General features: G+C 44.4%; 1 protein-coding gene across 1 annotated transcript in view; it reads left to right on the top strand.

Annotated features, from left to right (window-relative positions):
* The window catches only part of reps2 (RALBP1 associated Eps domain containing 2), a 204,445-nt gene that overhangs the window by 160,812 nt on the left and 17,699 nt on the right, over positions 1 to 25,934 (top strand). The window contains exons 15-16 of the mRNA XM_078232385.1: positions 1,069 to 1,173; positions 24,555 to 24,632. Coding sequence (XP_078088511.1) covers positions 1,069 to 1,173; positions 24,555 to 24,632 — 183 coding nt within the window. The remainder of the gene's footprint in view (positions 1 to 1,068; positions 1,174 to 24,554; positions 24,633 to 25,934) is intronic.

Here is a 25,934-nt window from a genome sequence, read left to right as displayed (position 1 = left end):
GCTAGCCATGCCCCCCCCACCCCCCCCACCCCCCCCCCCCCCACCCTGCCCCAACCATCGGGGCTTCAATGGCCACAGCTCTCCCCCGGCTTGGCCATCATACCGGATCTCCCCTGCGAGAGACCAGTAGTGATTCTTGCTGTCATCACGCCGTGCCTGAAGGCCGGTGACGTCGATGCGCTGGGATTTGAATGGGCGACGCATGTTTAAATGCTCCTTTAAATATGCTAATCGGCCTCCCGCCCTTTCTGGTTCGCGTCATTAGAAAGAGTCTGGGAGACTCGCAAACTGTTTGACGCAGGACATGAAACCAATTATTAGGCCTGTACGCTTTTCTGTGGGATCGGCGCGATCTGTGCCAGGCACGGCCAGGTCGGAGAATCACCCTCCGTGTGCCCAGGTGCCATTTCCTGTTTTGCATCTTGTTTATAAACAAGTGTGTGAAGAAGTATCAACGAGTCGGATTGTAGACAATGCAGAGGGAAATATTGACTGTACAATTCCAAAATTCATCATTACATGGCCACCCGTGGTGTAGTGATGTCGTGACTTCTTGAAGCGTCACCATGTGCTGCTGACCCTTGACCTTGCTTGCTTGCCTAGGAGGTGACGAATGCAGACCTGTCAACTCCTCACAATAGGAAAGTCAGGATAGATGTCCAGTGATTGCTCTTACACAACTCTTGGCATCCAAGTAGATTAACTGTTGCTCTCGTAATTGAATTTAAGTAGTCAAAAAGATGAAGGAGCTTGGAGGGGAGAAGAGTCATACCTGTCCCCACACACACACACACACACACACAATTTATTTTTGTAGCAATACTGTGGAACTGTCTATTACAAAATGTTTGACAGGATTATACTTCACTGTAACACCCGACCCCAGACAATTAACCTGCCGGAACTCACCGAGTTCCTAACGCAACCCAATGCCCATATTATTGGCCCTAGCAAGGACTTAATCCCTTCACAAGAGGGAGACTGAGCAAAATTCTGCAGCAATAAAATCTGCAACGCTGGAGGACTGTTGAGAGCAGTTAGCAAACTTTCCTCTGTCATCTTTTGCAGATTGCTCCCATTCCCACCAAAGCTGAGGGCAGTAATATATCTGCCAAGCAGCAAGAGAAAGTTCAACAGCCAAACTTTGCAGATTTCAGCAAGTTTTGTGAGCAGGTAAGAACAATTGAATGAATTACATGGGCTGTACTCAGATTAATTCTGGAGATGCATCTGCATCATTCTACTATGTGGTGGGGCGGGATGACAGTGGGATAAGGCAATATTCGTCCATCCCTGCCAGAAAGTGAGCAAAGCAACAACTTAAGTGTTAGCTTTGGCTCGGTGTTTACATTTTTGTCTCCAAATCAGAACATCTTAAGCTGGAGACTTGAGGCCATGGTTTAGGCTGGTACTTCAGCACAGTAGAGCTTGCTACAATGTCAAAGGTTCTATCGTTTGGATGAAACATTGGCCCCATCTGATGTATTAAATGGGTATAGAAGATGCCTTGTTGTATATTTGATATATTTCCTGAGCATTGTAGAGATGGCACTAGTTTCCAAGCGGGGGTGGGGGAGCAGATGGCTTAGTGGTAATGTCACTCAACTTGTAATCCATAAACCCAGGCCAATGCCATGGGGACACGAGTTCAAATCCCACTACAGCATCTGGTGGAATTTAAATTCAATTAATTAAAAAATCTGGAATTGAAAGCTTGTCTCAATAATGGTGACTATCCTACATTCATAGAATCCTACAGCAGAAGGAGGCTATTCGGCCCATCGAGTCTGCACTGACCACAATCCCACCCAGGCCTATCCCCATAACCCTTTGCATTTACCCTAGCTAGTCCTCCTGACACTGAAGGAGAATTTAGCATGGCCAATCCATTTAACCCACACACCTTTGGACTGTGGGAGGAAACCGGAGCACCCGGAGGAAACCCACGCAGGCACGGGGGGGAAAAAGTGCAAACTCCACACAAACTGTGACCCAAGCTGGGAATCAAACCCAGGTCCCTGGTGCTGTGAGGCAGTGCTAACCACTGTGCCATCGTGCCACCACGTAGATTGTCTTAAAAACCCATCTGGTTCACTAATATCCTGGAAAGCAACCTGCCACCCTTATCTGCCACCCTTATATGAAGGGGCAGTGCTCCAAAAGCTTGTGGCTTGTGCGACCAAATAAACCTGTTGGACTTTAACTTGGTGTTGTGAGACTTCTTACTGTGCTTACCCTTATCTGGTCCAGTCCACATGTGACTTCAGACACACGGCAATGTGGTTCGAATGCAAAGTGCCCTAAATAGCAAGCCACTCAGTTCAAGGGCAACCAGCAGTGGCAACAATTGCTGGTTTGCCAGTGACATCTACATCCCATGAAAGAATAGAGGAAGCAGGTTTATTTACAAAAGTTTTAAAATATCTCTGCAATCACAAAGTGCCTGCACAGCTCAGCTTCTAGTAGCTTCTACGACACCTGTTTACTTGCTCTGAGTCCTCACTCAGGCTCAATCAATCAAGCAAAGTGAGAACAGATCAATTTCCAACTTTCATAATCAAAAACAGACAATTGAACAGTGCATCTCTTTCCCCCCTCCTTGTAAAACTTTATTTTAAATTAAAATTCTTATCCTAAACGCCAAACAAATGTACATCAAATCATTTCTTAGGATTCACCTTGTCTGTTTTCTCCAAGTACAGAAATTATCTTTGAATTATGAAGTAGACCACGCTGAGATCTACAAACCTGAGGTTATGATTCTGCATGATCATTACGTAAACCTGAGGGATACTGGGCCTCAGAGTTGCACTGATGATAACAATCTGATCATCTGTAGATGCGTACAGGTCGATGACCAGATCCTTATGTAGCTAACAATATAGTCAGCACTTGGTGATTGGTGCGGAGTGAACTTTATAACGTCTCAATACACATGCCAGTATTCACAAGCATACATGCAGACTAGTGTTTCTCGCTCTCCAGTAAAGTATTTGTGTTCAGTTTTTGATGATGGATGTGAGCAATTTGGTCATTCACTTCCTTCAATGCACCAAGAGAGTACAACTCCAGTTACATTTCCTGACTGATCTGTGGTGACATTCGTTTCAACCCACCTGTAGGAACATATAACGATCGATGGAGATTTGGGCGGCATGGTGGCACGGTGGTTAGCACTGCTGCCTCACAGAGCCAGGGACCCGGGTTCGATTCCAGCTTGGGTCACTGTGTGGAGTTTGCATGTTCTCCCTGTGTCTGCATGGGTTTCCTCCAGGTGTCATAGTCATAGAGTCATAGAGGTTTCCAGCATGGAAACGGGTCGTTTGGCCCAACTTGTCCATGCCGCCCTTTCTTTTTTAAATCCCCTAAACTAATCCCAATTGCCCACATTTGGCCCATATCCCTCTATACCCATCGTACCCATGTAACTATCTAAATGCTTTTTAAAAGACAAAATTGTACCTGCCTCTACTACTACCTCTGGCAGCTTGTTCCAGACACTCACCACCCTGTGTGTGAAAAAATTGCTCCTCTGGACACTTTTGTATCTCTCCCCCCTCACCTTAAACCTGTGCCCTCTAGTTTTAGACTCCCGTATATTTGGGAAAAGATATTGACTATCTAGCTGATCTGTGCCCCTCATTATTTTATAGACCTCTATAAGAGCCTCCTATGCTCCAGAGAAAAAAGTCCCAGTCTATCCAGCCTCTCCTTATAACTCAATCCATCAAGTCCCGGTAGCATCCCAGTAAATCTTTTATGCACTCTTTCTAGTTTAATAATATCCTTTCTATGATAGGATGACCAGAATTGCACACAGTATTCCAAGTGTGGCCTTACCAATGTCTTGTACGACTTCAACAAGACATTCCAACTCCTGTATTCAATGTTCTGACCAATGAAACCAAGCATGCCGAATGCCTTCTTCACCACTCTGTCCACCTGTGACTCCACTTTCAAGGAGCTATGAACATGTACCCCTAAATCTCTCTGTTCTGTAGCTCTCCCCAACGCCCTACCATTAACTGAGTAAGTCCTGCCCTGGTTCAATCTACCAAAATGCATCACCTTACATTTGTCTAAATTAAACTCCATCTGCCATTCGTCAGCCCATTGGCCCAATTGATCAAGATCCCGTTGCAATTGGAGATAACTTTCTTCACTGTCCACTATGCCACCAATTTTAGGGTGCTCTGGTTTCTTCCAACAGTCCAAAAGACTTGCTGGTTAGGTGCATCGGCCATGCTAAATTTTCCCTCTGTGTATCTGAACAGGTTCCAGAATGTGGCAGCCAGGGGATTTTCATATTAACTTCATTGCAGTCAGCCTACTTGTGACATTCTTTTAAAAAATGCAATTTTCATCATGAATGTCATTAATGTTTCAAATGTTGTTTGCTGTCTGATTATCCATTCCCATGGTGCATCATTGTACTGTGCCTTCCAAAGAGTCTCTGTGCATTAGGGGTGAATTTGTGCTAAAATTTGGTAGCTTCAAGGCACGACTGACTGCTTCACAGTAGACAGAGTTGGAAGTGCTTGAATTGTTTTGATGTTGTCATGCATCAGCTATACTCCATTGTACCCTGGGAAGTTGCTCTCTGGTGCGGGAATGTTCATTTATCCTCGTTAAGCACCAAATCGTGGTGAGCGGGTCTTGTGAGCACTGCTGGTCTCCTGTTACATCACCATATTAGATGCTGAGGGGTCCTGCCGGGGTGGATGTGGAGAAGATGTTTCCTCTTCTGGGAGAATCTAGAACTAGGAGTCAGTGGTTAAAAATAATGGGTCGCCATATTGAAATGGAGATGAGGCTAAATTCTTTTACCCAGAGGGTTGTGAGACTTTGGAAATCTCTTCCTGAAAAGGTGCTGGAAGCAGAGTCTTGGAATATTTTGAAGGCGGAGGTGGATAGATTCTTGGTGAGCATAGGAACGATAGATTATCCGGGGTAGGCAGGATGTGGATTTGAGGTTGCTATCAGATCAGCCATAATCTTATTTAGTGGCAGAGCAGGCTCGAGGGGCTGAATGGCCATCACCTGCTCCTAATTAGTTCTGTTGTGTCTCTTCCATGGACAATTATGTCATCAAGTAGGTTGAGCATCTCTTCTTCAACGTCTGACAAAACTGAAGAAACTATCATCTGGATTGCGCTGGGTGCTGATCTTAGTCCATAGTGCATTCTGTGGTGCTGAAACACACCTTTATAAAAGGTAACAAAAGCTGTAAGATATCTCTGCTAGTGGTATCTGAAGATAACTCCATCACATATTGAGCTTTGTGAAGTCTGTGTGGTAATGAGATGTACTGATGATTATTGGATTGTAGGACAGGAATTCTTGTCTGGAATGATTGCTTTGTTGACTATCTTAAGGTTGATGCAGAGTGCAAAGTCTGTCATTTTTGCATCGTGCAATGACTAGATTTGGTATCCATTAATGTCCACAGTGGTGAGTTTGTTCAATCAATCATACCAACTGCTTGTAATTGTTTCAGCTCCTGTGACACTTGGGAACAAATTGCAACAGGCAACTGTATAAAATTTTGCAAAACTGGCGGAATTCATGTGTTGTTGCAAGGAGCACAACAGTACTCCTCAATTTCCCCCCAAAATTCAGTAAATAAGGAAGAATTCCAGAGTGTATAGTCCGCACCATCGGTGTGTACTCTGATGGGGGTTTTCAATTTTAATCCAAGCCTATTCGAAAGGTTTACCCTGTTAAGCCTTTAGCTACATGGAACAGGAACGTGTCTATGGCGATGTTTTTGTAGTGTACTGGAACTGTGATCATTCCCAAAACCGGAATAATTAAGTCCTCGTAACACTTCAGCCATAACACTTTACAAAGAAAAGAAAGCATTCGTTCTGTTGCTGAGGCCAAATGTTAGCCCTCAGCTTAACATCACGAAATCAGATTATAGAACCATAGAAAATTACAGCTCAGAAACAGGCCTTTTGGCCCTTCTTGTCTGTGCCGAACCATTTTTTGCCTCGTCCCACTGCCTTGCACTTGGACCATATCCCTCCACACCCCTCTCATCCGTGAACCCGTCCAAGTTTTTCTTAAATGTTAAAAGTGATCCCGCATTTACCACTTTATCCGGCAGCTCATTCCACACTCCCACCACTCTGCGTGAAGAAGCCCCCCCTAATATTCCGTTTAAACTTTTCTCCTTTCACCCTTAACCCATGCCCTCTGGGTTTTTTTCTCCCCTAGCCTCAGCGGAAAAAGTCTGCTTGCATTCACTCTATCTATACCCATCAAAATCTTATACACCTCTATCAAATCTCCCCTCAATCTTCTACGCTCCAGGGAATAAAGTCCCAACCTATTCAATCTCTTTCTGTAACTCAGCTTCTCAAGTCCCGGCAACATCCTTGTGAACCTTCTCTGCACTCTTTCAACATTATTTACATCCTTCCTGTAACTAGGTGACCAAAACTGTACACAATACTCCAAATTCGGCCTCACCAATGCCTTGTATAACCTCACCATAACACTCCAACTTTTATACTCGATACTCCGATTTATAAAGGCCAATGTTCCAAAGGCACTCTTTACGACCCTATCCACCTGTGACGTCAATTAGGGAATTCTGTACCTGTATTCCCAGATTCCTCTGGTCATTTATCTCATTGCTGCCTGTGGGGCCCTGTACGGTATAAATTTGATACCCATGTTTTCCTACATTACAGCAGTGACTATACTATGAAAGTATGTACTGACTGTTAAACGCTTTGGAACTCCATGAGTGTGTGAATTGTGCTACAGAAATGAAATTTCATTTTCCTTTCCCCACAAGGTTGAAATGAAGAAGATCAATAGTGACAATTTAGAGTGAATCCACAACTGTTGTAATGTCACCTCAGGTTTTACTGATGTCAAATTAGCTGGTTTTACAAGATGAATTTTAAGCATCTAGAGTTGACTGCTACAGCAGTGTGTAAATGGGGCTTTAGAAATTATCCACATTTTCTCAATTGTACAGTATTTGACTGAAATTATTCTCAATCAAGCTAAATTTACAACAGGTAGGAAGTTTCATTTGGCATGAGAAATCTGCAGGTTTAATCACTTTTTTTCCCCTCCGATAAACTCGACCATTCTTTCCCTTCCCCAAGACGTGGCCATCAGGCACTTTCTACCGGTGGCACTCTGAATCGAGCCAACTGTAGGTGTGTGAGAGTAGCTTAGGGTGACTATCCCACCAACCCCATACGATACATCTGGTCACGGTCTAGCACCTCCATACAAGGCAAGCTGAGACTCAGACTCAGTATTTTGGGAAGATGTTCCTATTAACACAGCGGCTCACTTGTGCTGCGTCCTTGAAAGTCATATTTAGAATTATTGGGAGATAATTTACAATTCCTGTAGTGAGTTATAAAAATCAATGAGTTTTTAAACGGAAAAGTTATGCTGATATACAGGAATGCACGCACACACACATGCTTGTTGACCTACATGCACGCACACACATGCTTGTTGACCTACATGCACGCACACACACATGCTTGTTGACCTACATGCACGCGCACACACATGCTTGTTGACCTACATGCACGCACACACACATGCTTGTTGACCTACATGCACGCACACACACATGCTTGTTGACCTACATGCACGCACACACACATGCTTGTTGACCTACATGCACGCACACACACACACATGCTTGTTGACCTACATGCACGCACACACACACACATGCTTGTTGACCTACATGCACGCGCACACACATGCTTGTTGACCTACATGCACGCACACACACATGCTTGTTGACCTACATTAAAAGTGCCGTTGTTGCCACATACAAGAATGAAAATTCCATGGTTTTAATTCCGGAAAAGAAGCATTTAGAACTTGCTTACATTTGCTGACTTTGCCAAAACAGATCCAACTTTGGGATAAATCTGATTTATGCTGCTAGGCGGAAATACACCAGATTATATGATCAATGTCAGTTCTTGTTTGAAGTAAATACCATCACTGGCCCAGTTTTAAATGAAGATCAAAATGGATGTGGTTCTTTAGAGTTCTATTCCCCAAAGTAACTTTTCAACTTCTTTTCACCTCCAGTTCCATCTTCTGAAGGCAGTGACTTGCCCTGGGCTGGGAGAACAGTGATTGCTTTGGCTCTTTGCTTAAGAGGCAGTTGTTCATGTATGAGATTAGATAGTGAGCAGGCTGGTAGGATGTTTGACCATGGTGACCAAGGAAAGTGTCATCAGGGCCAAACCTGATCCTCCTCTTACCTTCCATCCACATTTGGGCACACACAGTAAGTTCTCCCCTCCGTAACGTGGGGTACTAAGTCTAATTGTAGTCTCCATAGCCCTTTCCATGTAGATGGTCAGGTAAGCAGCAAAAGGTCTGAATTGAACCAGGGATTTTCCTGATCAGTAACTCATTGATTAAACTATCAGGCCAGCTTTATGCTGTTAGCCTCTGACCCAGTCTCCATTATATCATGCTCCTGCCCACTTCCAAATCCACAAACCATGGCTCTTTTCTTACATTTTGCCCAATTGGTCATAATTCATGTGAGTTAGGGTTGCCAACTCTGATTAAATGTATTCCTAGATGTGTTTCATCACATAGCTTGTCTCCACACTCTAGCCATCGGTCAACCAACACATCCATTCTTGTGATGCACTGCCTTTCTATGCCAGTTAGAAAGCAAAAAGCCTCATTACTCATTTGGATGATTGATTTGATTTTAATTTGCTTTATTATTGTCACATGTATTGGTATCCAGTGAAAATTATTGTTTCTTGTGTGCTATGCAGGCAAAGCATACCATTCATAGAGAAGGAAAGGAGAGAGTGCAGAATGTAGTGTTACAGTCATAGGTAGGGTGTAGAGAAAAATCAACTTAATATGAGGTAGACCCATTCAAAAGTCTGATGGCAACAGGGAAGAAGCTGTTCTTGAGTCAGTTGGTACGTGACCTCAGACTTTTGTATTTTTTTCCTGACAGAAGAAGGTGGAAGAGGGTGTGTCCCGGGTGCATGGGGCCCTTGATTATGCTGGCTGCTTTTCCAAAATCTTCCCAAAGTGCTGAGTCTGGGTCTCGGCTTGCCTTGTATGGAGGTGCTAGACCGTGACCAGATGGGGCTTAGTGGGAAGTTTAGACAGAGTCAATGGATGGGAGGCTGGTTTGAGTGATGGACTGGGCTTCGTTCATGACCCTTTGTAGCTTCTTGCAGTCTTGGATAAAGCATGAGCCATACCAAACTGTGATACAACCAGAAAGAATGCTTTCTATGGTGCATCAGTAAATGTTGGTGAGAGTCGTAGTGGACTTGCCAAATTTCCTTAGCCTCCTGAGAAAGTAGAGGCATTGGTGGGCTTTCTTAACTATAGCATCGACGGGGAGGGACCAGGTCAGGTTGTTGGTGTACTGGATACCTAGAAACTTGAAGTTCTCGACCATTTCCATACGCTCAGCAAGGATGAAGAGCATTTCTTTTTGCTCCCTTCCCAGGAAGAATGGAATTTTAGTGAAGATAACCACAGCCAGTTTTTTTTTAAAAACTGAGGTTAGGACGAAATACAATTTGAACACTCCCTGACAACAGTCACATGTGAGATGCTTGAATGAGATTGTGGACGCTACCTTGTTCTTGCATGTTTCTACCCGGGCAAAGAATCAATTCCTTCAGGAGGGGAGAGAAAGAAACTGGTGGGAAAAAGAAATACATTGGGCAAAATTATCACTTTGGCACTGCTGGTAAGTCATATTCCCACTAAGATAAGCAGCAAAGATTGAAGGTTTGCAAAGCCCAGATATTGATTTTTCTTCCCCTCATTTCCTGTCATTACCAAATACACTTCATATTTCTGGTCCCAAGCTTCTTATTGAGAAATTGCTTGTACCTCTGTGACAGGTACGTCACCGACATAAGAAAATGGAATTGTTTAAATAGACAATTTGTCATTGCAGGATGACAGAAACATTTTGGTACGTTTACTAATGCATTGTTTAGTGTGTTTAGGGCAGACTCATGGCTGATTAAACAAGCAATTTACTGAAACTCTCTCAGTCAGACAGGACTATGGTTTGTGGAATATCGAAATGAAGATGGAGCAGCAACAAAAATAAAATCACTGTTCCGGTTCTGTACTTTCTCTTCAATTTGAATGATAAATAGCTAGAATCCGCAGTTTATGCATGAAGGTGACTTGTCACCTTAATTAGGATGTCACAGTGTTCTTCTATTTTACTCCTTGTTGCCCGATTGGGAGAAATTGGAATGCTGCCCCTTTAAGGCATTTTTCCTTTTGTGTATCAGGATTGTTTTATGTGATTAAGAAATATAAGCAGAATCTCAAAGCCATGCCTGTGCTCCCTCATGGGTGGACAGTGACCAGCATCTAAATGAGCTCATGTACAAAATGCCTAAAGGAAGGCAGCTTTATTTTTCTGCAATAAAGTCGTTCCTTCAAAGAGCAAGGCAGAGGAATCTGTAAAAGCATGAGTAACTCTGCTCTGAATCCGGACTAATGACGTAGTAAAAGATCCGCTGGGAAATAGTGATCATAATACCATTGAATTCCAGGTTAAATTTGAAAGTGATATAATCCAATCACTAACAAGAATCTGAAAATTAAACAACACCAATTACATAGTTTTGAGGGGAGAACTGGCTAAGGTAAATTGGGTGAATAGAATAAAAGGTTTAGCTACAGATAAACGGTGGGAAACATGTAAAGAAAAAATTCAGAATGTCCCAAAAAAGTACAAGAAAAGCAAAACTTCAGCAAGAAAGATCCATCACTGGCTCACTCAGGAAGTTAGGAATAATATTTGATTAAAGGACAAGGCTTACAATGTTGCAATCTAGAATAAGAGATTCCTAATTTTAGGATAAGGGGTAGCAGATTTAAAACAGAAATGGGGAGAAATTACTTCTCTCAAAGGGGCGTGAGTCTGTGGAATCCACTACCACAGAGTGTGGTAAATGCTGGGACATTGAGTAAATTTAAGGAAAAGGTGAACAGATTGTTTATTGAGTCAGGGTTTGAAGGGCTATGGTGAATGGGTAGGAACGTGGAGTTGAGGCTGCGATGAGATCAGCCATGATCATATTAAATGGTGGAACAGACTCAAGTGGCTAAATTGCCTACTCCTGCTCCTAGTTCTTATGAGTTCTTGTGTTCAAAGAGACAAAGGTGTTCTGATACAACAAATGCGAAAAGTTAACGTACATGTACAGCAAGCAATTAGGAAGGCAGATGGCATGTTGGTCTTTGCTGCAAGGGGATTGGAGTACAGGAATAAACAAGTCTTGCTAGAGTTGTCTGGTTTTGGTGAGACGACATAGGGAATACTGTGTACAGTTTTGATCTCCACATTTAAGAAAAAATATACTTGTACTGGAGGTGGTATGATGAAGGTTTACCAGATTGATCCCTTGGATGAGGGATTGTCCTGTGATGAGAGGCTGAGCAAATTGGATCCGTTTTCTCTAGAGTAGGCAGGATGAGAGGAGATCTGATTGAAGTGCACAAGATTCAGAAGGGGACTTGACAGGGTGGATGCTGAGAGATTGTTTCCACTGGTCATGGAATCTAAAGTCTTAGGCTAAACGGTCAATTATTTAGAACCGAGATGAGGAGAAATTACTTCACTCGAAGATTTGTGAATCTTTGGAATTCCCTACCTCAGAGGATTGTGGATGCTCTATCATATATATTTCAGGCTGGGATAGACAGATTTTTGATCTCTCGGGGAATCGAGGGATATAGGAAATGGGCAGGAAAGTGGAGTTGAAGCCCAAGGTCAGCTATGATCCTACTGACTAGTGGAATAGGCTTAATGGGCCATATGGTCTACCCCTGCTTCTATTTCTTGACCTCCTATGTAATTTTCTTTGAGATGATGATGAAGCAAGGAACTTAAGGAGGGGCCGCAAGGGTAAGTGGAGCAGCTGTTAGTTAGAGAAATTAGGAAACCCGGTCTTTTAAATATTGGAAGAATTCATTTTTTCATTGCTGTGTTGAAGGCCATTGGAAGTGATGAAGACCATAAGACATAGGAGCAGAATTAGGCCATTCGGACCATCGAGTCTGTTGTGCCATTCAATCATAGCTGATATTTTTTTCATCCCCATTCTCCTGCCTTTTCCCCATAACCCCTGATCCCCTTATTAAGCAAGAACCTATCTATCTCTGTCTTAAAGACACTCAATGACTTGGCCTCCACAGTCTTCTGTGGCAAAGAGTTCCATAGATTCACCACTCACTGGCTGAAGAAATTCCTCTTCATCTCTGTTTTAAAGGATTGTCCCTTTAGTGAAGAGGTAATGCTTCAACAAATGAACAGAAAAGATGAGAAGTTTTGAGCACTGGTGTGCAATCTGACAAAGGATTGATGAAATCTAGAATAGAAAAATCAGCAAGTGAATGGATGAGGAGCTAATGGTGAATGCAGCTAAATTACTTCATCAAGTAAAGAGTTTATTTTGTTCTTTCAAGGGATGTGGCCTTCGTTGCAGTGCCAGCATTTTGTTGCCCATCCCTATTTGCCCTCAAGAAAGTGGTGGCGAGGCACCACCTTAAACCTTGTCGATGAGGTGTAGGTACACGCACAGTGCTGTTAGGGAATGAATGCAGAGTTCACTTACATATTCAGAATAATAAGTTAACTCTGGGATCAGTGTCCCATTTCATTGTAGGCCTATTAACATCCAAAATATGATTTATAAATCCGTTCATCATGAAAGTCTCTTCTGTAAAATCTACTCATTGATGCGCGCAATAGAACGGAATAAAATCAATTTTGTCGGAAATAATATATTACAATTTCATGCCTAAACTGCATTTCATTCCATGCACAGTGGGAATACAGCTTTCATAGGTAACATTGAGGATAACTTTGAATGGTGAGGAGTTTATATTCAAATTTCTTGATAAAGCATTTTTACTTGGGTTTAGAATAACACATTGGCAAGTATGTGTAAAGACAGTTAATTCATTGAGGGCTGGCAGTCATGTGAGGAAGAATGGTCTATTATTTCCAACCCCAGGATGGATTTGGAAGACACTTCTGAGTGTTATTTATTCCAACTGTTTTCTGTTTACGAGCACCGTTAGTTCTACAGGCAGCATGAAGTTCTTGGTGAGTGCACCACGACAGCACATGTCGCTATGGTAGCAAGATTCCCCAGAGAGGTAACATCGCTGAGCAGACACCAGACAAAAGGCCAATGACAACCTGCATTAGAAGACCAGAATGCTTTCAGGATTGTGTGCTTGTAAGGACAGACAAATGTGGGTCATTCTTGATGTATGAAGGCTTGCACAGTGGCATAGTGGTTAGCACTGCTGCCTCACCGTGCCAGGGATCCGGGTTCAATTCCTGGCTTGGGTCACTGTCTGTGTGAAGTTTGCACATTCTCCCTGTGTCTGCGTGGGTTTCCTCCCAGTGCTCCAGTTTCCTCCCACAGTCCGAAAGACGTGCTGGTTAGGTGGTTTGGCCATGATAAATTCTGCCTCAGTGTCCCTGAACAGGTGCCCAAGTGTGGCGACTAGGGGATTTTCACAGTAACTTCATTGCAGTGTTAATGGAAGCCTACTTGTGACACTAATAAATACATTTTTAAAAGACTTGTGAGCAGAAGTCATTTCATCCATCACTTGGAAATGTGACAGATGGGATTGAGTTCCTGAAATTTTGTTTAAAAATTGTGGGATTTTATTTTTACACGTAGGAATCATGTTCTACCCCCCATGATATTGAGTTCATGAATATATTAAAGATGATGATGATGATGGAGTTGAGATTTCAGAAACTTGTACAGAGTGCCACCTGGGCATTGACACTTTGCCCCTTGTGCAGTGCCAGGAGGCCAGGCTGGCAAAGCCAAGGGGCACCCCCTTGACCCGCCCTCCTGGGGGCCTCCATGGCCCCCCTTCACTCTCGTGGGGTCAGGCCCCAAGCTCCCCGCTAGTGGGGAGCTATTGTAAACCACGCTGGAGTGAAACATTCCTGGCAGGGCGGGGGTAGAGACAGCTGATACATCATTATCAACAAATGTTTACATGGAGGATTTCCATGTTCAACTTTAATCTTAAACATAGCCTCACACATTCACCATGGCTACGGGGATAGGGCAGAGGAGTGGACATGGATAAAAGTGCTCTTTCAGAGAGTCAGTGCAGACTCGATGGGCCAAATAGCTGGATTCTATGATAGTCCCTGTGGCATCTAAATCGCTCTGATGGCTTCTGACAAACTTCTTTGAACTAACAATGTTGAATGCAATTTCTTCCAGCCGGGCACCATAGCCTCTGCATGTCTCTGGCCGCCGGATTTCCAGCATTGTCAGCTCTGCAGCAAAAATCGGCATGGAGCTGAATAAATTATGCTAATGAATATTAGCATATGATTAGCGGGCCCGGGACTGAGGTTTCCGGGCTCGCTAGCCTCTACCCCCACCCTGCCAGGGTGTTTCACTCCAGCGTGGTTTACAATAGCTCCCCACTAGCGGGGAGCTGGCGGCCTGACCCCACTAGAGTGAAGGGGGGCCATGGAGGCCCCCAGGAGGGCGGGTCAAGGGGGGGGGGTGCCCCTGGGCTTTGCCAGCCTGGCCTCCTGGCACTGCACAAGGGGCAAAGTGTCAATGCCCAGTGGGCATTGGGCAATGCAAAGGGGGCGGGGCCAGAGGTGGGCAGGCCTATAGGGAACGGGGCCTCTGGAGGGGGGGGGGAACGATCGGCGGGGATGGGGTTCCTGCTGCCACTCTGCACTTGGATCAGAGAGAGGGAGGCCAGTGATCAGGGCTGTACATTGTGCGGGGGCGGGGGGGGGGGGGGGGGGAGGTGGAGGGGGGGGGTGGTGATCAACGGGAGATCGGGACTGCCAGCAGGTTGGGGAGGGTATCGGGACTGGCCCAGACATATCCGGGAGGGCAGCGATTGCGAGTGGGGGGTCACTGTGCTGGCCAGTGATTAGTGCATGTGTAGTAGCCCCACATGTGTAGTAGTACCAGGAGGCCGTTAGTGCGGGGCTACTACACATGCACCAACCTCTGCTTTAAAAGATTGACGCATGTGACCCACTCAGCGCTATGCTGCCCGCCTCTCCAGTGGGAATAGGCCCCGCCCACTGATTTTTGATTAGATTCACGCTAGTGCAGAGTGTGGGAGGTTCATTTTGAAAATCCCACTTAAAAAAAACATCAGGATTTACTCCAGATTTTACAGGAATTCGGCACTTAGAATTTTTTTGGGAGAATCCCACCCATACTTTTTTCTTAATTAACTAGGATATAGGAAACTTGAAAATATATATATATATCTCTTAAACTCAAGTAGAGCAGATTTATTCCAACAATTCCCATAGGATTTGTGCATTTGAATTAAATGGCTTGGCTGTTCCCTTGGTACCTGTTAATGCCTGTTCTTCGTGACCAAAACAAAACCTGGAAACTTCCTGAGAGTTAATACGATTTTGAACTCCATTTAGGAAGGAACGTGGGAATCGAAGTGGGTCATTCAGTCCCTTGAGCCTGTTCCTGCTCCTCCTCCATATCATGGCTGATCTGTATCTTAATTCCATTTCCCTGCCTTGGTTCTGTCATCTTTAACACCCTTAGCTCATAAAAGTGAATTAATCTCAGTAAGAAAATATCAATTCAGATTTCAGATTTTCACTGTCCTTTGTGTGAAGAAGTGCTCCCTGACATCACTTCTGAGAGACCAAGCTCCAACTTTCAGATTATTCCACGCCCTGTTCTAGACTTCCGACTAGTGGGAATAGTTACTGTCCATCTACCCTGTCAAACCATCTTAAACACCTCCATTCTGTCACCTCTTAGTCTTCGGTATCCAGAGAATGCAAACCTAGGCTATGCACACTGCCTCATAATTTGACCCTTTTAGCCCTTGTATCATTCTGCATCATTTGTTTTATCATAGAATATTATAGAATTTTGACAAAGCAGAAGGAGGCCATTCGGCCCATCGAGTTTACACTGACTCTTAGACAGAGCACCTTTACCCAAGCCCTATCCCCATAATCCCATATATTTACCCCGCTAATCCCCCTAACCTTCACATCTTGGGACACTAAGAGACAATTTAGCATGGCCAATCCACCTAACCTGCACATCTTTGCCTGTGGGAGGAAACCGGAGCAAACCCACAGAGACAAAGGGAAAATGTGCAGACTCTGAACAGACAGTCACCCGAGGCCTGAATTGAATCTGTGTCCCTGGCACTGTGAGGCAACAGTGCTAACCACTGTGCCGCCCAGTTAGGGGGACAAGGAGGAGCATTCGAAAACCTTAAAATCTCTTTTTTAAAAAAATGAAAACTTGTGCTTTGTGAACAGGAAAGAAGGCAGTAGCATATTATCCCATTGACAAAAGTACTTTAAATGGTCACATCGTCATGAATGGTTTTCAAGTTGATGCCGTGCTCTATTTGATAAATGTCACCAAGTTGAATGCATTTGTAATACACCCAGTTAGGCTGTTCCTGACAGATTGATTTTCTTGTTCACAATGGTTTAGATTTCAGCCTTTCCTTTTATTATTCTTTATTGGCATGCCTGTGATAACTAGGAACTCTGTGAACATGAGATTGGCAACCAAGCTGAGTGACAACATTGAATGGGACATGTCATTGCTAACAGGAGCCTGTGGCAATTGGGGTGTGCACTAGAGTCCTACCTAATTCTTCCTTGCTGCCTACCCTGAATAACCTTTTGCAACACACACAATATCCATTACAAGCCCAGTGCTTGTTGGGAACCTGGCTCGACTCTTCAGTCAGACATAGTGCTTATTTACATAGAAACGTAGAAACAGGAGTCAGCCAATCGGCCCATTGAGCCTGCTCTGCCATTCATTATGATCATGGCCGATCATCAAGTTCAATATCCTGATCCCGCCTCCCCCCGCCCCAAGAGCTATATCTAATTTCTTCTTGAAATCAAACAATGTTTTGGCCTCAACTACTTTCTGTGGTAGTGAATTCCACAGATTCACTACTCTCTGGGTGAAGAAATTTCTCCTCACTTCAGTTCTAAAAGGTTTACCCCATTATCCTCAAACTATGACCCCTTGTTCTGGAATCCCCCCCGCCATCGGGAACATTCTTTATGAATCTATCCTGTCTAATCTCATAGAACTTTATAAGTTTCTATGAGATCCCCTCTCACTCTTGTAAACTCCAACGAATAGAATCCTAACCGACTTTGTCTCTCCTCATATGAAAATCTGCCATTCCAGGAATCAGAATTATTTGTAATAATTGCTGGATTAAATACTGTCAAAAGATTGTTATTGCACATCCTATCTGGAGATATGAAAAATCGTTACCGTATCAGTGTAACCTCCATTTTAACTCTTTCAATTACATTCCTGAATATCGGATGCAATTAGCCTGAAAGGTCAAACGTACGAGCCTAAGCTTTCACCTTTCCCTGATTATTTTCTAATAATTTCTCCACTAGCGACACAGTCAGGACAATGGCAGAAAATATTTTAACTCATTCAAAACCTGTCCATTTGCAGAGCTAAAATTGCACCCAACAGGTTTTTCAGTCGACTGTCTGACTGAAGTGTTTTCATGATGTGGAGATGCCGGTGTTGGACTGGGGTAAACACAGTAAGAGTTTTAACAACACCAGGTTAAAGTCCAACAGGTTTATTTGGTAGCAAATGCCATTAGCTTTCGGAGCCCTGCTCCTTCGTCAGATGGAGCGGATATCTGCCCCCAAACAAGACACACACAGACACAAAATCAATTTACAGAATACTGATTAGAATGCGAATCTTTACAGCTAATCAAGTCTTAAAGATACAGACAATGTGAGTGGAGGGAGCATTAGGCACAGGTTAAAGAAATATGTATTGTCTCCAGACAGGACAGCCAGTGAGCTTCTGCAAGTCCAGGAGGCAAGCTGTGGGGGTTACCGGTAGTGTGACATGAACCCAATATCCCGGTTTAGGCCGTCCTCATGTGTGGGGAACTTGGCTATCAGTCTCTGCTCAGCGACTCTGCGCTGTTGTGTGTCATGAAGGCCGCATTGGAGAACGCTTACCCAAAGATCAGAGACTGAATGCCCGTGACCGCTGAAGTGCTCCCTCACAGGAGCCTGGTGATTGTCGAGCAATGTTCTTCATCCGTTGTTGTAGCGTCTGCATGGTTTCCCCAATGTACCATGCCTTGGGACATCCTTTCCTGCAGCGTATCAGGTAGACAACGTTGGCCGAGTTGCAAGAGTAGGTACCGTGTACCTGGTAGATGGTGTTCTCACGTGAGATGATGGCATCCATGTCGATGATCTGGCACATCTTGCAGAGGTTGCTGTCTTCCTGTGGGGGAGCACTTCAGCAGTCACGGGCATCCAGTCTCTGATCTTCGGGTAGGCGTTCTCCAAGGTGGCCTTCACGACACACGACAGCGCAGAGTCGCTGAGCAGAGACTGATAGCCAAGTTCCCCACACATGAGGACAGCCTAACCCGGGATCTTGGGTTCATGTCACACTACTGGTAACCCCCACAGCTTGCCTCCTGGACTTGCAGAATCTCACTGGCTGTCTTGTCTGGAGACAATACACATTTCTTTAACCTGTGCCTAATGCTCCCTCCACTCACATTGTCTGTATCTTTAAGACTTGGTTAGCTGTAAAGATTCGCGTTCTAATCAGTATTCTGTAAATTGATTTTGTGTCTGTGTGTGTCTTGTTTGGGGGCAGATATCCACTCCATCTGACGAAGGAGCAGCGCTCCGAAAGCTAATGGCATTTGCTACCAAATAAACCTGTTGGACTTTAACCTGGTGTTGTTAAAACTCTTACTGTGAGGTGTTTTCCCCATGATGGTTCCAACCATGGATGTGTTAGTACTTTTGTGTCGCTGCCTCTTGTCCACCTTTATTGTTTTTGGAACTCCTGTCACACTGAAAAAACTTCATGTCAGCACAAGCTGATAGAGCCAAGCCTGCCACCTGGATTGCTTCCTTTGCAGTGTCTATTTTCCCAGATTTTCATTCCATATTTCTCATCTCTTTGGAATTTATGGTAAGACTGGGATCTGTGAGCACTCTGTTTTCCAGTACCGTGCATGAGCCTGGATAGAATGTCATTCACCAAAATGGGCACCATAGCTAACCTCGATACTGTTCTCAAGCAACCCCATTGAATGATCCCCCTGCTCACCACACTCTATCCTCTTCCTTGCATCAGGACATTGAGGATGGCCCTAATTCAGATCAGCTATCCTAGCTTGACAGCCCACCATTTCCCATTCACTAGTTTTAAGACACAGTGGTTAGCACTGCTGCCTCACAATGCCAGGGACCCGGGTTCGATTCCCGGCTTGGGTCACTGTCTGTGCGGAGTTTGCACGTTCTCCCCGTATCTGCATGGGTTTCCTCCCACAGTCCAAAAGATGTGCTGGTTAAGTGCATTGGCCATGCTAAATTCTCCCTCAGTGTACCTGAACAGGCACCAGAGTGTGGCAACTAGGGGATTTCACAGTAACTTCATTGCAGTGTTAATGTAGGCCTGTTTGTGACACTAATAAAGAAACTTGAACACTTTAAACTATAAAAGCAGGCAATTTAGCAAACACAAAATTCAGCCTGCATGTTATTGGTGTTATGCTTTCATGGATTGTGGGTATTGCTAGCAAGGCCAGCATTTATTGCCCATCCCAAATTGCCCTTGCGACAGTGGTGGTGAGCCACCTTCCTGAACCGTTGCAGTCCATGTGGTGAAGGTAGGGAGGGAATTCCAGGATTTTGACCCATCAATAGTGAAGGAATGGCGTTGCAGTTCCATGTCAGAATGTGAGTGGCTTGGAGGGGAACTGCAAGCGGTGGTGTTCCCATGCATGTGTTGCCCTTATCCTTCTAGTTGCTAAAGGTTGCAGTTTGGAAGGTGCTGTCCAAGGAGGCTTGGTGAGTTTCTGCAGTGCATCATGTAGATGCTACCCACTGCTGCCACTGTGCATCTGTGGTGAAGGGAATGAATGTTTAAAGTGGTGGATGGGATGTCAATCAAATGAGCTGCCTTGTCCTGGATGGTGAAGTACTTCCTGAGTGTTCTTGGAATTGCACTCATCCAGGCAAGTGGAGAGTATTCCATCACACTCCTGACTTGTAGATGGTGGACAGACTTTGGGGAGTCAGGAGATGAATCAGTCACCACAGAATTCCCAGTCTCTGATCTACTCTTGTAGCCACAGCATTTATATGGCTAGTCCAGTTCAATTTCTGGCACAGGATGTTAATAGTGGAGGATTCAGCAATTTTAATGCCATTGAATGTCCTGGGGAGATGGTTAGATTCTCTCCTGTTGGAGATGGTCAATGCTCGGTTCTTGTGTGGCACAGTTATTTGCCGCAATGATGTCCTAATCTTGTTGCATGTGGACACAGACCGCATTAGTATCTGAGGATTGTCCAATTCAGTGCAGAGACTCTGATCCACATGGCTGAGTACCATACTGGGCAGTACCCATTATTCCATTGGTGGTGGGGGAAGCAGATCTGTCTCATGACTTTAGTTGTGTTTTTTCAAAGAAATGCCATTTTCATATAAAGAAAACATTTGGCTGATCTTTCTCCATTCCATTAATTTACAAGCAGATGGTTCAGAAATGGTAAGTTACATTGAAACATTTCACTGCATAAGAAATGTGACATGGCACCTTTGGCTCTACTCCCATCCTGATTATAGAGGCCAGGATCACCCTGATTATAGGGGCTTAGATGAAGGAGCATTGCCAAGACTTCAAAACAAAATGAGAGAAATAGACTTGGGTTGGAATTTTACCATCCAGCCCGCCACGGGAATTGGAGCAGGTGAGGAGCGGACAATGGGAAGATCCGTTGACCTCAGTGGGGATTTTAGGGTTTTGGGACGGGCGAGGCCATAAAATCCTGCTCTTGAAGTGAAAACTGAAGAGGCAAAGTTGTGTCGCTTTCTCTGGGAGATGATCACTCCAGCTACAGAGGACTTGGTCCTTTTCGAAAAGCCATATAAGCAATGTTTGTAGAGTGAGCATTGCTTTTACTTCTGTTTAGGTTTCAGGAGAGTGAGAACAGTGCAGCTGCTTTGACCCTGATCCTGACAGCCAGCATCATAAATTCACTAATGCATGCAGAAGAGAGCAGGGTTTCAGTGATGTAAAAGTGATCAGGGAAGTTGCTCTCCTGCTATCCAAACTAAAGAAGCGGCAGATCCAAAATTTGTGTTTATTTTTCATCACCATGTCCTCGTACCACTTTTATTATTTTACAGCCAATAAACAGAGGGAATTTAGATGTTGTCGACAAACCAATTCTGATCCCAATTTGATTGATGTTTGGTCAGTCTGGATTAAATGGCTGCCTTTCCGAGGTTGTGTAATACCAGCTCCATCTGGAAACAAAATTGCAGTCCATGCTTCTGCTTGTACTGTTGTTTTAGTTTGCAAAGTACCCATTAGGGTAAAATTCAGTGTTAGCAAGGGCAGGGTCAAGTAAGATGATCAGTGTTGTGCAAGCTTCGGACCATCAATCTCCAAAGTTTGGATTGGGAGACGAGAGCATCTGGGATAATGTGAACTGGAGCACTGACCCGTGCAAGGTCCGTTCATCAATCCGGACCTCCTGAAACTTAGACCCGAAGCATCTGTTCCACCAGGAGGCTGAGCCTCAGGATCTGTCGCTACGTGAGGAAGGAGGGATGATTGTCTATGCTTATGGTTTGAAACTGGTTCGGTGGTATTTTGATACCTTTCAGAGGAGGTATGGCCATCAGTAACTGGGATCACTTTGGAACGGTGATTGGTAATCTATGGTTTTACCACCAGATGGTGCACTTAGCAGACACAGCAACAATTTCACTAAATTCAATAGTCTTCACGCAACACTTCAAATAAACCAAAGTTTTAATTACAATTTCCATTTCACTACTTACTAGTTTTTAGATAAATCTCAAATAAGGATTGTTATTGATATCAAACATTTGAAACACTGTTGTGTTGGCTAGGGAGGAAATTTAAATAGAGGGGGAAAAGGGAGGATGTGATGCATTACTCCAAATCATGAATTAGAAATAAATAAATTACAAGGGCCAAGTATTAATATTGAGGTAAAAGTCCCTTACTAACATTCTGAACACAGGTTAGGGGCAGCTCGGTGGCACAGTGATTAGCACTGCTGCCTCACAGCACCAGGGACCCAAGTTCAATTCCAGCCTTGGGTCTGTGTGGAATTTGCACGTTCTCCCCATGTCTGCGTGGGTTTCCTCCGGGTGCTCCGGTTTCCTCCCACAGTCCAAAGATGTGTGGGTTAGGTTGACTGCCCATGCTCAATTGCCCCTTATGTCAGGAGGACTAACAGGATAAATATGTGGGATCATGGGGATAGGGCCTGGGTAAAATTGTTGTCGTTGCAGGCTTGATGGGCCGAACGACCTCCTTCTGCACTATAGGAATTCTATGTACTTGACTATTGGGGCAGAATACCACCCTATGTTGGTTCAAGAAAAGTGTTTTTTAATAGTTAATTGTCGCAGAAATAAATACGGCACGAAGGGGCAATTGTGTTAGGACCTAAATGTTTTGTGTGATGGGAAAGTTGGCTGTGGGTATACTTTCACATAGCCTCACTTATTGAGTTCTCAATCTCAGCTGGCAGCAGCAGAGAGCAGCATCAGGCCAATGCTGTGCGCTTCCTTTCCCCCTACTGGGAAATACAGACTGTGAAACGATATTGCGTTGCTGTGTTACAGATGCCCAGTAGCTGGCCGTCCCCATGGCCAAAGTGTGCAGTGCGTGGAAGGCTTGTGAAAATCCAGCATAGCTCAGCCACAATGCAGGTTCAGATAGAGGAGCCCTGTCCTGTGAGGCTCCAAACCACAGTACGTGGAATGAACAGGGCTGGTATCCTGGTTTGGTTCTGTTGTTGTCACTCTCATCCCTGACTCCAAAGATCACCAGTTAAGTTCCAGTCCATCATGGAGGGTGGAACTTTATTGCAATCCTGAGAGAGTTGCTAGGTTGTCATCATTCATGTTAAACCTACAGAAATAAGAGATCCAAAGGCAGAGGTATTCACCTAGTGTCCTAGCCATCATTCATTCCTCAACTAATACCACCAAAACCAATCAGCTGGTCTTTTCCAGTTTTGTTGTACTCTTCTTTGGCTGCATTATTTACTTTTTGATTTTCTTTTCTCTGTTTAAACTTCAAGGGAATATATCTCATGGGCCATGTGACTGGTTCACTATTTGTTTTGAGGTGTTCAAAATAGAGGGAGGAGGATCTTTCTTCTCAGGTGCTGCATGCAAAATGGCTACATGTTTGTCTGATAATAGTGGCTATATGTTAAAATCCATTTGTTGCTTCTGAAGCTTTACGGGACATCTGCAAATGCGAAAGATGCTATATAAACAAAGGCTGGGATTCTCCGCTCACACTTTATGGGAGGAGGGCAGTGCCTGGGCACTGCTGGGGGGAAGGGTGGGGTCTCCATTGGGGAGGTTCAGGATGGAGGGCCTACCCTGCTTGGGGGAAGGGGGGGTGCTCCCTTGTCACTTATCAAGGACATCCCCACCTCTGAGCAGCCAAGGTCACTGGCAGGGCATTTCCGGGACTGTCCCGCCAGCATGACTTTGTGGGACCCCACCCCTTATCTTTGTTTTTCCTAAGTGTTTGAAAATACGGTGGGAAAACCTGGAAAGATAGTTGGTGTCCCCCCCCCCCCGACTCGCTTTTCCTGCTGGAGACAACACTTGGTGGACAAAAAATGAGAAAATTATGCCCAAAACTGATTGATTTCCTCCTTGACAGAAAGTTGACTCTTTCATACACGTAGGGGCTGGACTGTTAATGCGCAGTTAACAACCCTACACCCAGAGGAATTCCTGACCCTAGGCTCAAGCTGCAATCGCGATATGATCTTCAAATTCAAGTAGCTTAATTGGCTCAGCAGCCAACTAAAGGCACAGACACCTCAAAGAGACAGGAGCTGCCTGCCTTACGCTGACAGCAGGCAGCAGACAGCAGTCATTTTGGGGACAGTCACTGCTTTGCTGATTTGAGCAGCAGCTCCACAGAAAGCAAAGAGATTGAAGAAGGCAGATAGTTTTAAATTTTTAAAAGTTTAATTCCTTCCTGGTCAGGCCCTGTGTCAAACTCCTTAAGGAGTTTAATTGGAGAAAAGTGCCTTCACCATTCCCTCCCTGCCACTGGCCCATTCATAACTGTGCCAAAAGCATCCTCGGGGAGTGCAATTTTCAAAACCCACCCAGGCCAGATCCTGACCCTACTTTTCATTCCCTCATCCCACAACAACTTGGATTTATATAACTTTCACATCAGATAATGTCCCAAGGTGCTTCCTGGGCATGTTGTCAAACAACGTATGACACTAAGCCACTTGAGAAGCTCTTAGGACAGTTGACCCAAAGGCTTGGTCACTTCAGTGTGTGCAACGATGAAGAATTTCTCATCTAACCTTAAGCTAGTTAGTCCAAGAAAAACTATTCCAGAGCATGTTGACGTGTGGACTATTTCTTTGATTTGCGATTGATTTTGCAGGGCAAACAAGGATCATTAACAGACTCTCAGGTGAAGAGACCAAGTCATCTTGGAGAAGAAAATAACTCTCCAATTAAGGTTGGTTTGTAATGAGTTTGAAAGCTTTATTGGATTTTTGATTTCTTTTGTTCCTGCTCAAAGTTCAATGGAGTTTTCTTTTTATTCATTCGTGGGAGATGGACATATGCTGGCTGGCCAGCATTGATTGTCCATCCCTAGTTGCACTTGAGAAGGTGGTGGTGAGCTGCCTTCTTGACACCTGAGTGGCTTGCTACACCATTTCAGATGGCATTTAAGATGGCATTGCTGTGGCTCTGGAGTCACATGTAGGCCAGACAAGGTAAGGACGGAAATGAGGGAACCAGATGGGTTTTCTGACAATTAGCAATGGTTTCATGGTCATCACTAGATTCTTAATTCCAAATATTATTGAATTCAAATTCCACCATCTGCCGCAGCAAGATTCGAACCTGGGCCCCCAGAACATTAGCCAAGTTTCTGGATTAATAGTCCAGCGGTAATACCACTAGGCCATCTCCTCCTATGTTTCATGAATCATGTGCCTTGTTCACTGTTAGTTTTGAGACCATCTAAAAAAAGAGATCATTTTGATTTGAGGGAACAATCCCACATCAGGTTATTGTCCAGTGACTCTATAAATGTCCGATATTGGGGCCGGATTGTATCTGATTAATGAATGGATATGTTCTACATAGCACTGTAGTTTGCTCTATCATCTTGTCACTGCTTGCCTTCTATGGTTTGTAGTTTCTAATCATAGGCTGTTTATTTGATACATTTCCAAAGTTTATGGCTCAAGATATGGGAAAAAGATTTCTATTCAATTCCTTTTCTCACTCCGTGAGTGGGATTTTACGGCCTCACTCGTCCCGAAACTGTAAAATCCTGCCCGAGGTCAACAGACCCTCCCATTGTCCCCCCCCCCCCCGTCCCCCCGTCCCCCCCCGCAAACTCTGATTGCCGTGGTGGGTGGGGCGGTAAAATTCCAGCCCATGTTATTCAGCATGAAAGGCCCAATCTGGCTCATGAGGAGCGAGAGGATGTTATGAGAAAAACTATTGGTGTCAAATATGAGGAAAATATCTGAATATAAATCCAAAAAGAGAGAGAGAATTTAATTAGTCTGAGGGGAGTAGGGGCCCCGGCAAAAAGCAGGCGGTGACTGAACTGCAGCCTGGTTCACATGTTTTTCAGTCAATGAGGAAACAATTGGCTTGGGGTTAAGATGAGCTCCCAGTTTACTATCACCCGCTTTGTACTCCTGCTCAGGGTGAAGCTGTACCCCATAATGGGGCCTTCAAAGCCTAGCTTGGGTTGTGAACCATTTCATTAAGTATCAGGCTGGGATTTTCCACCACC

The sequence above is a fragment of the Mustelus asterias genome, chromosome 17 (assembly GCF_964213995.1).
Source record: "Mustelus asterias chromosome 17, sMusAst1.hap1.1, whole genome shotgun sequence".
Taxonomy (NCBI): domain Eukaryota; kingdom Metazoa; phylum Chordata; class Chondrichthyes; order Carcharhiniformes; family Triakidae; genus Mustelus; species Mustelus asterias.
The sequence above is the reverse complement of the archived record's forward strand: the minus strand, read 5'-3'. Positions and strand labels throughout refer to the sequence as shown.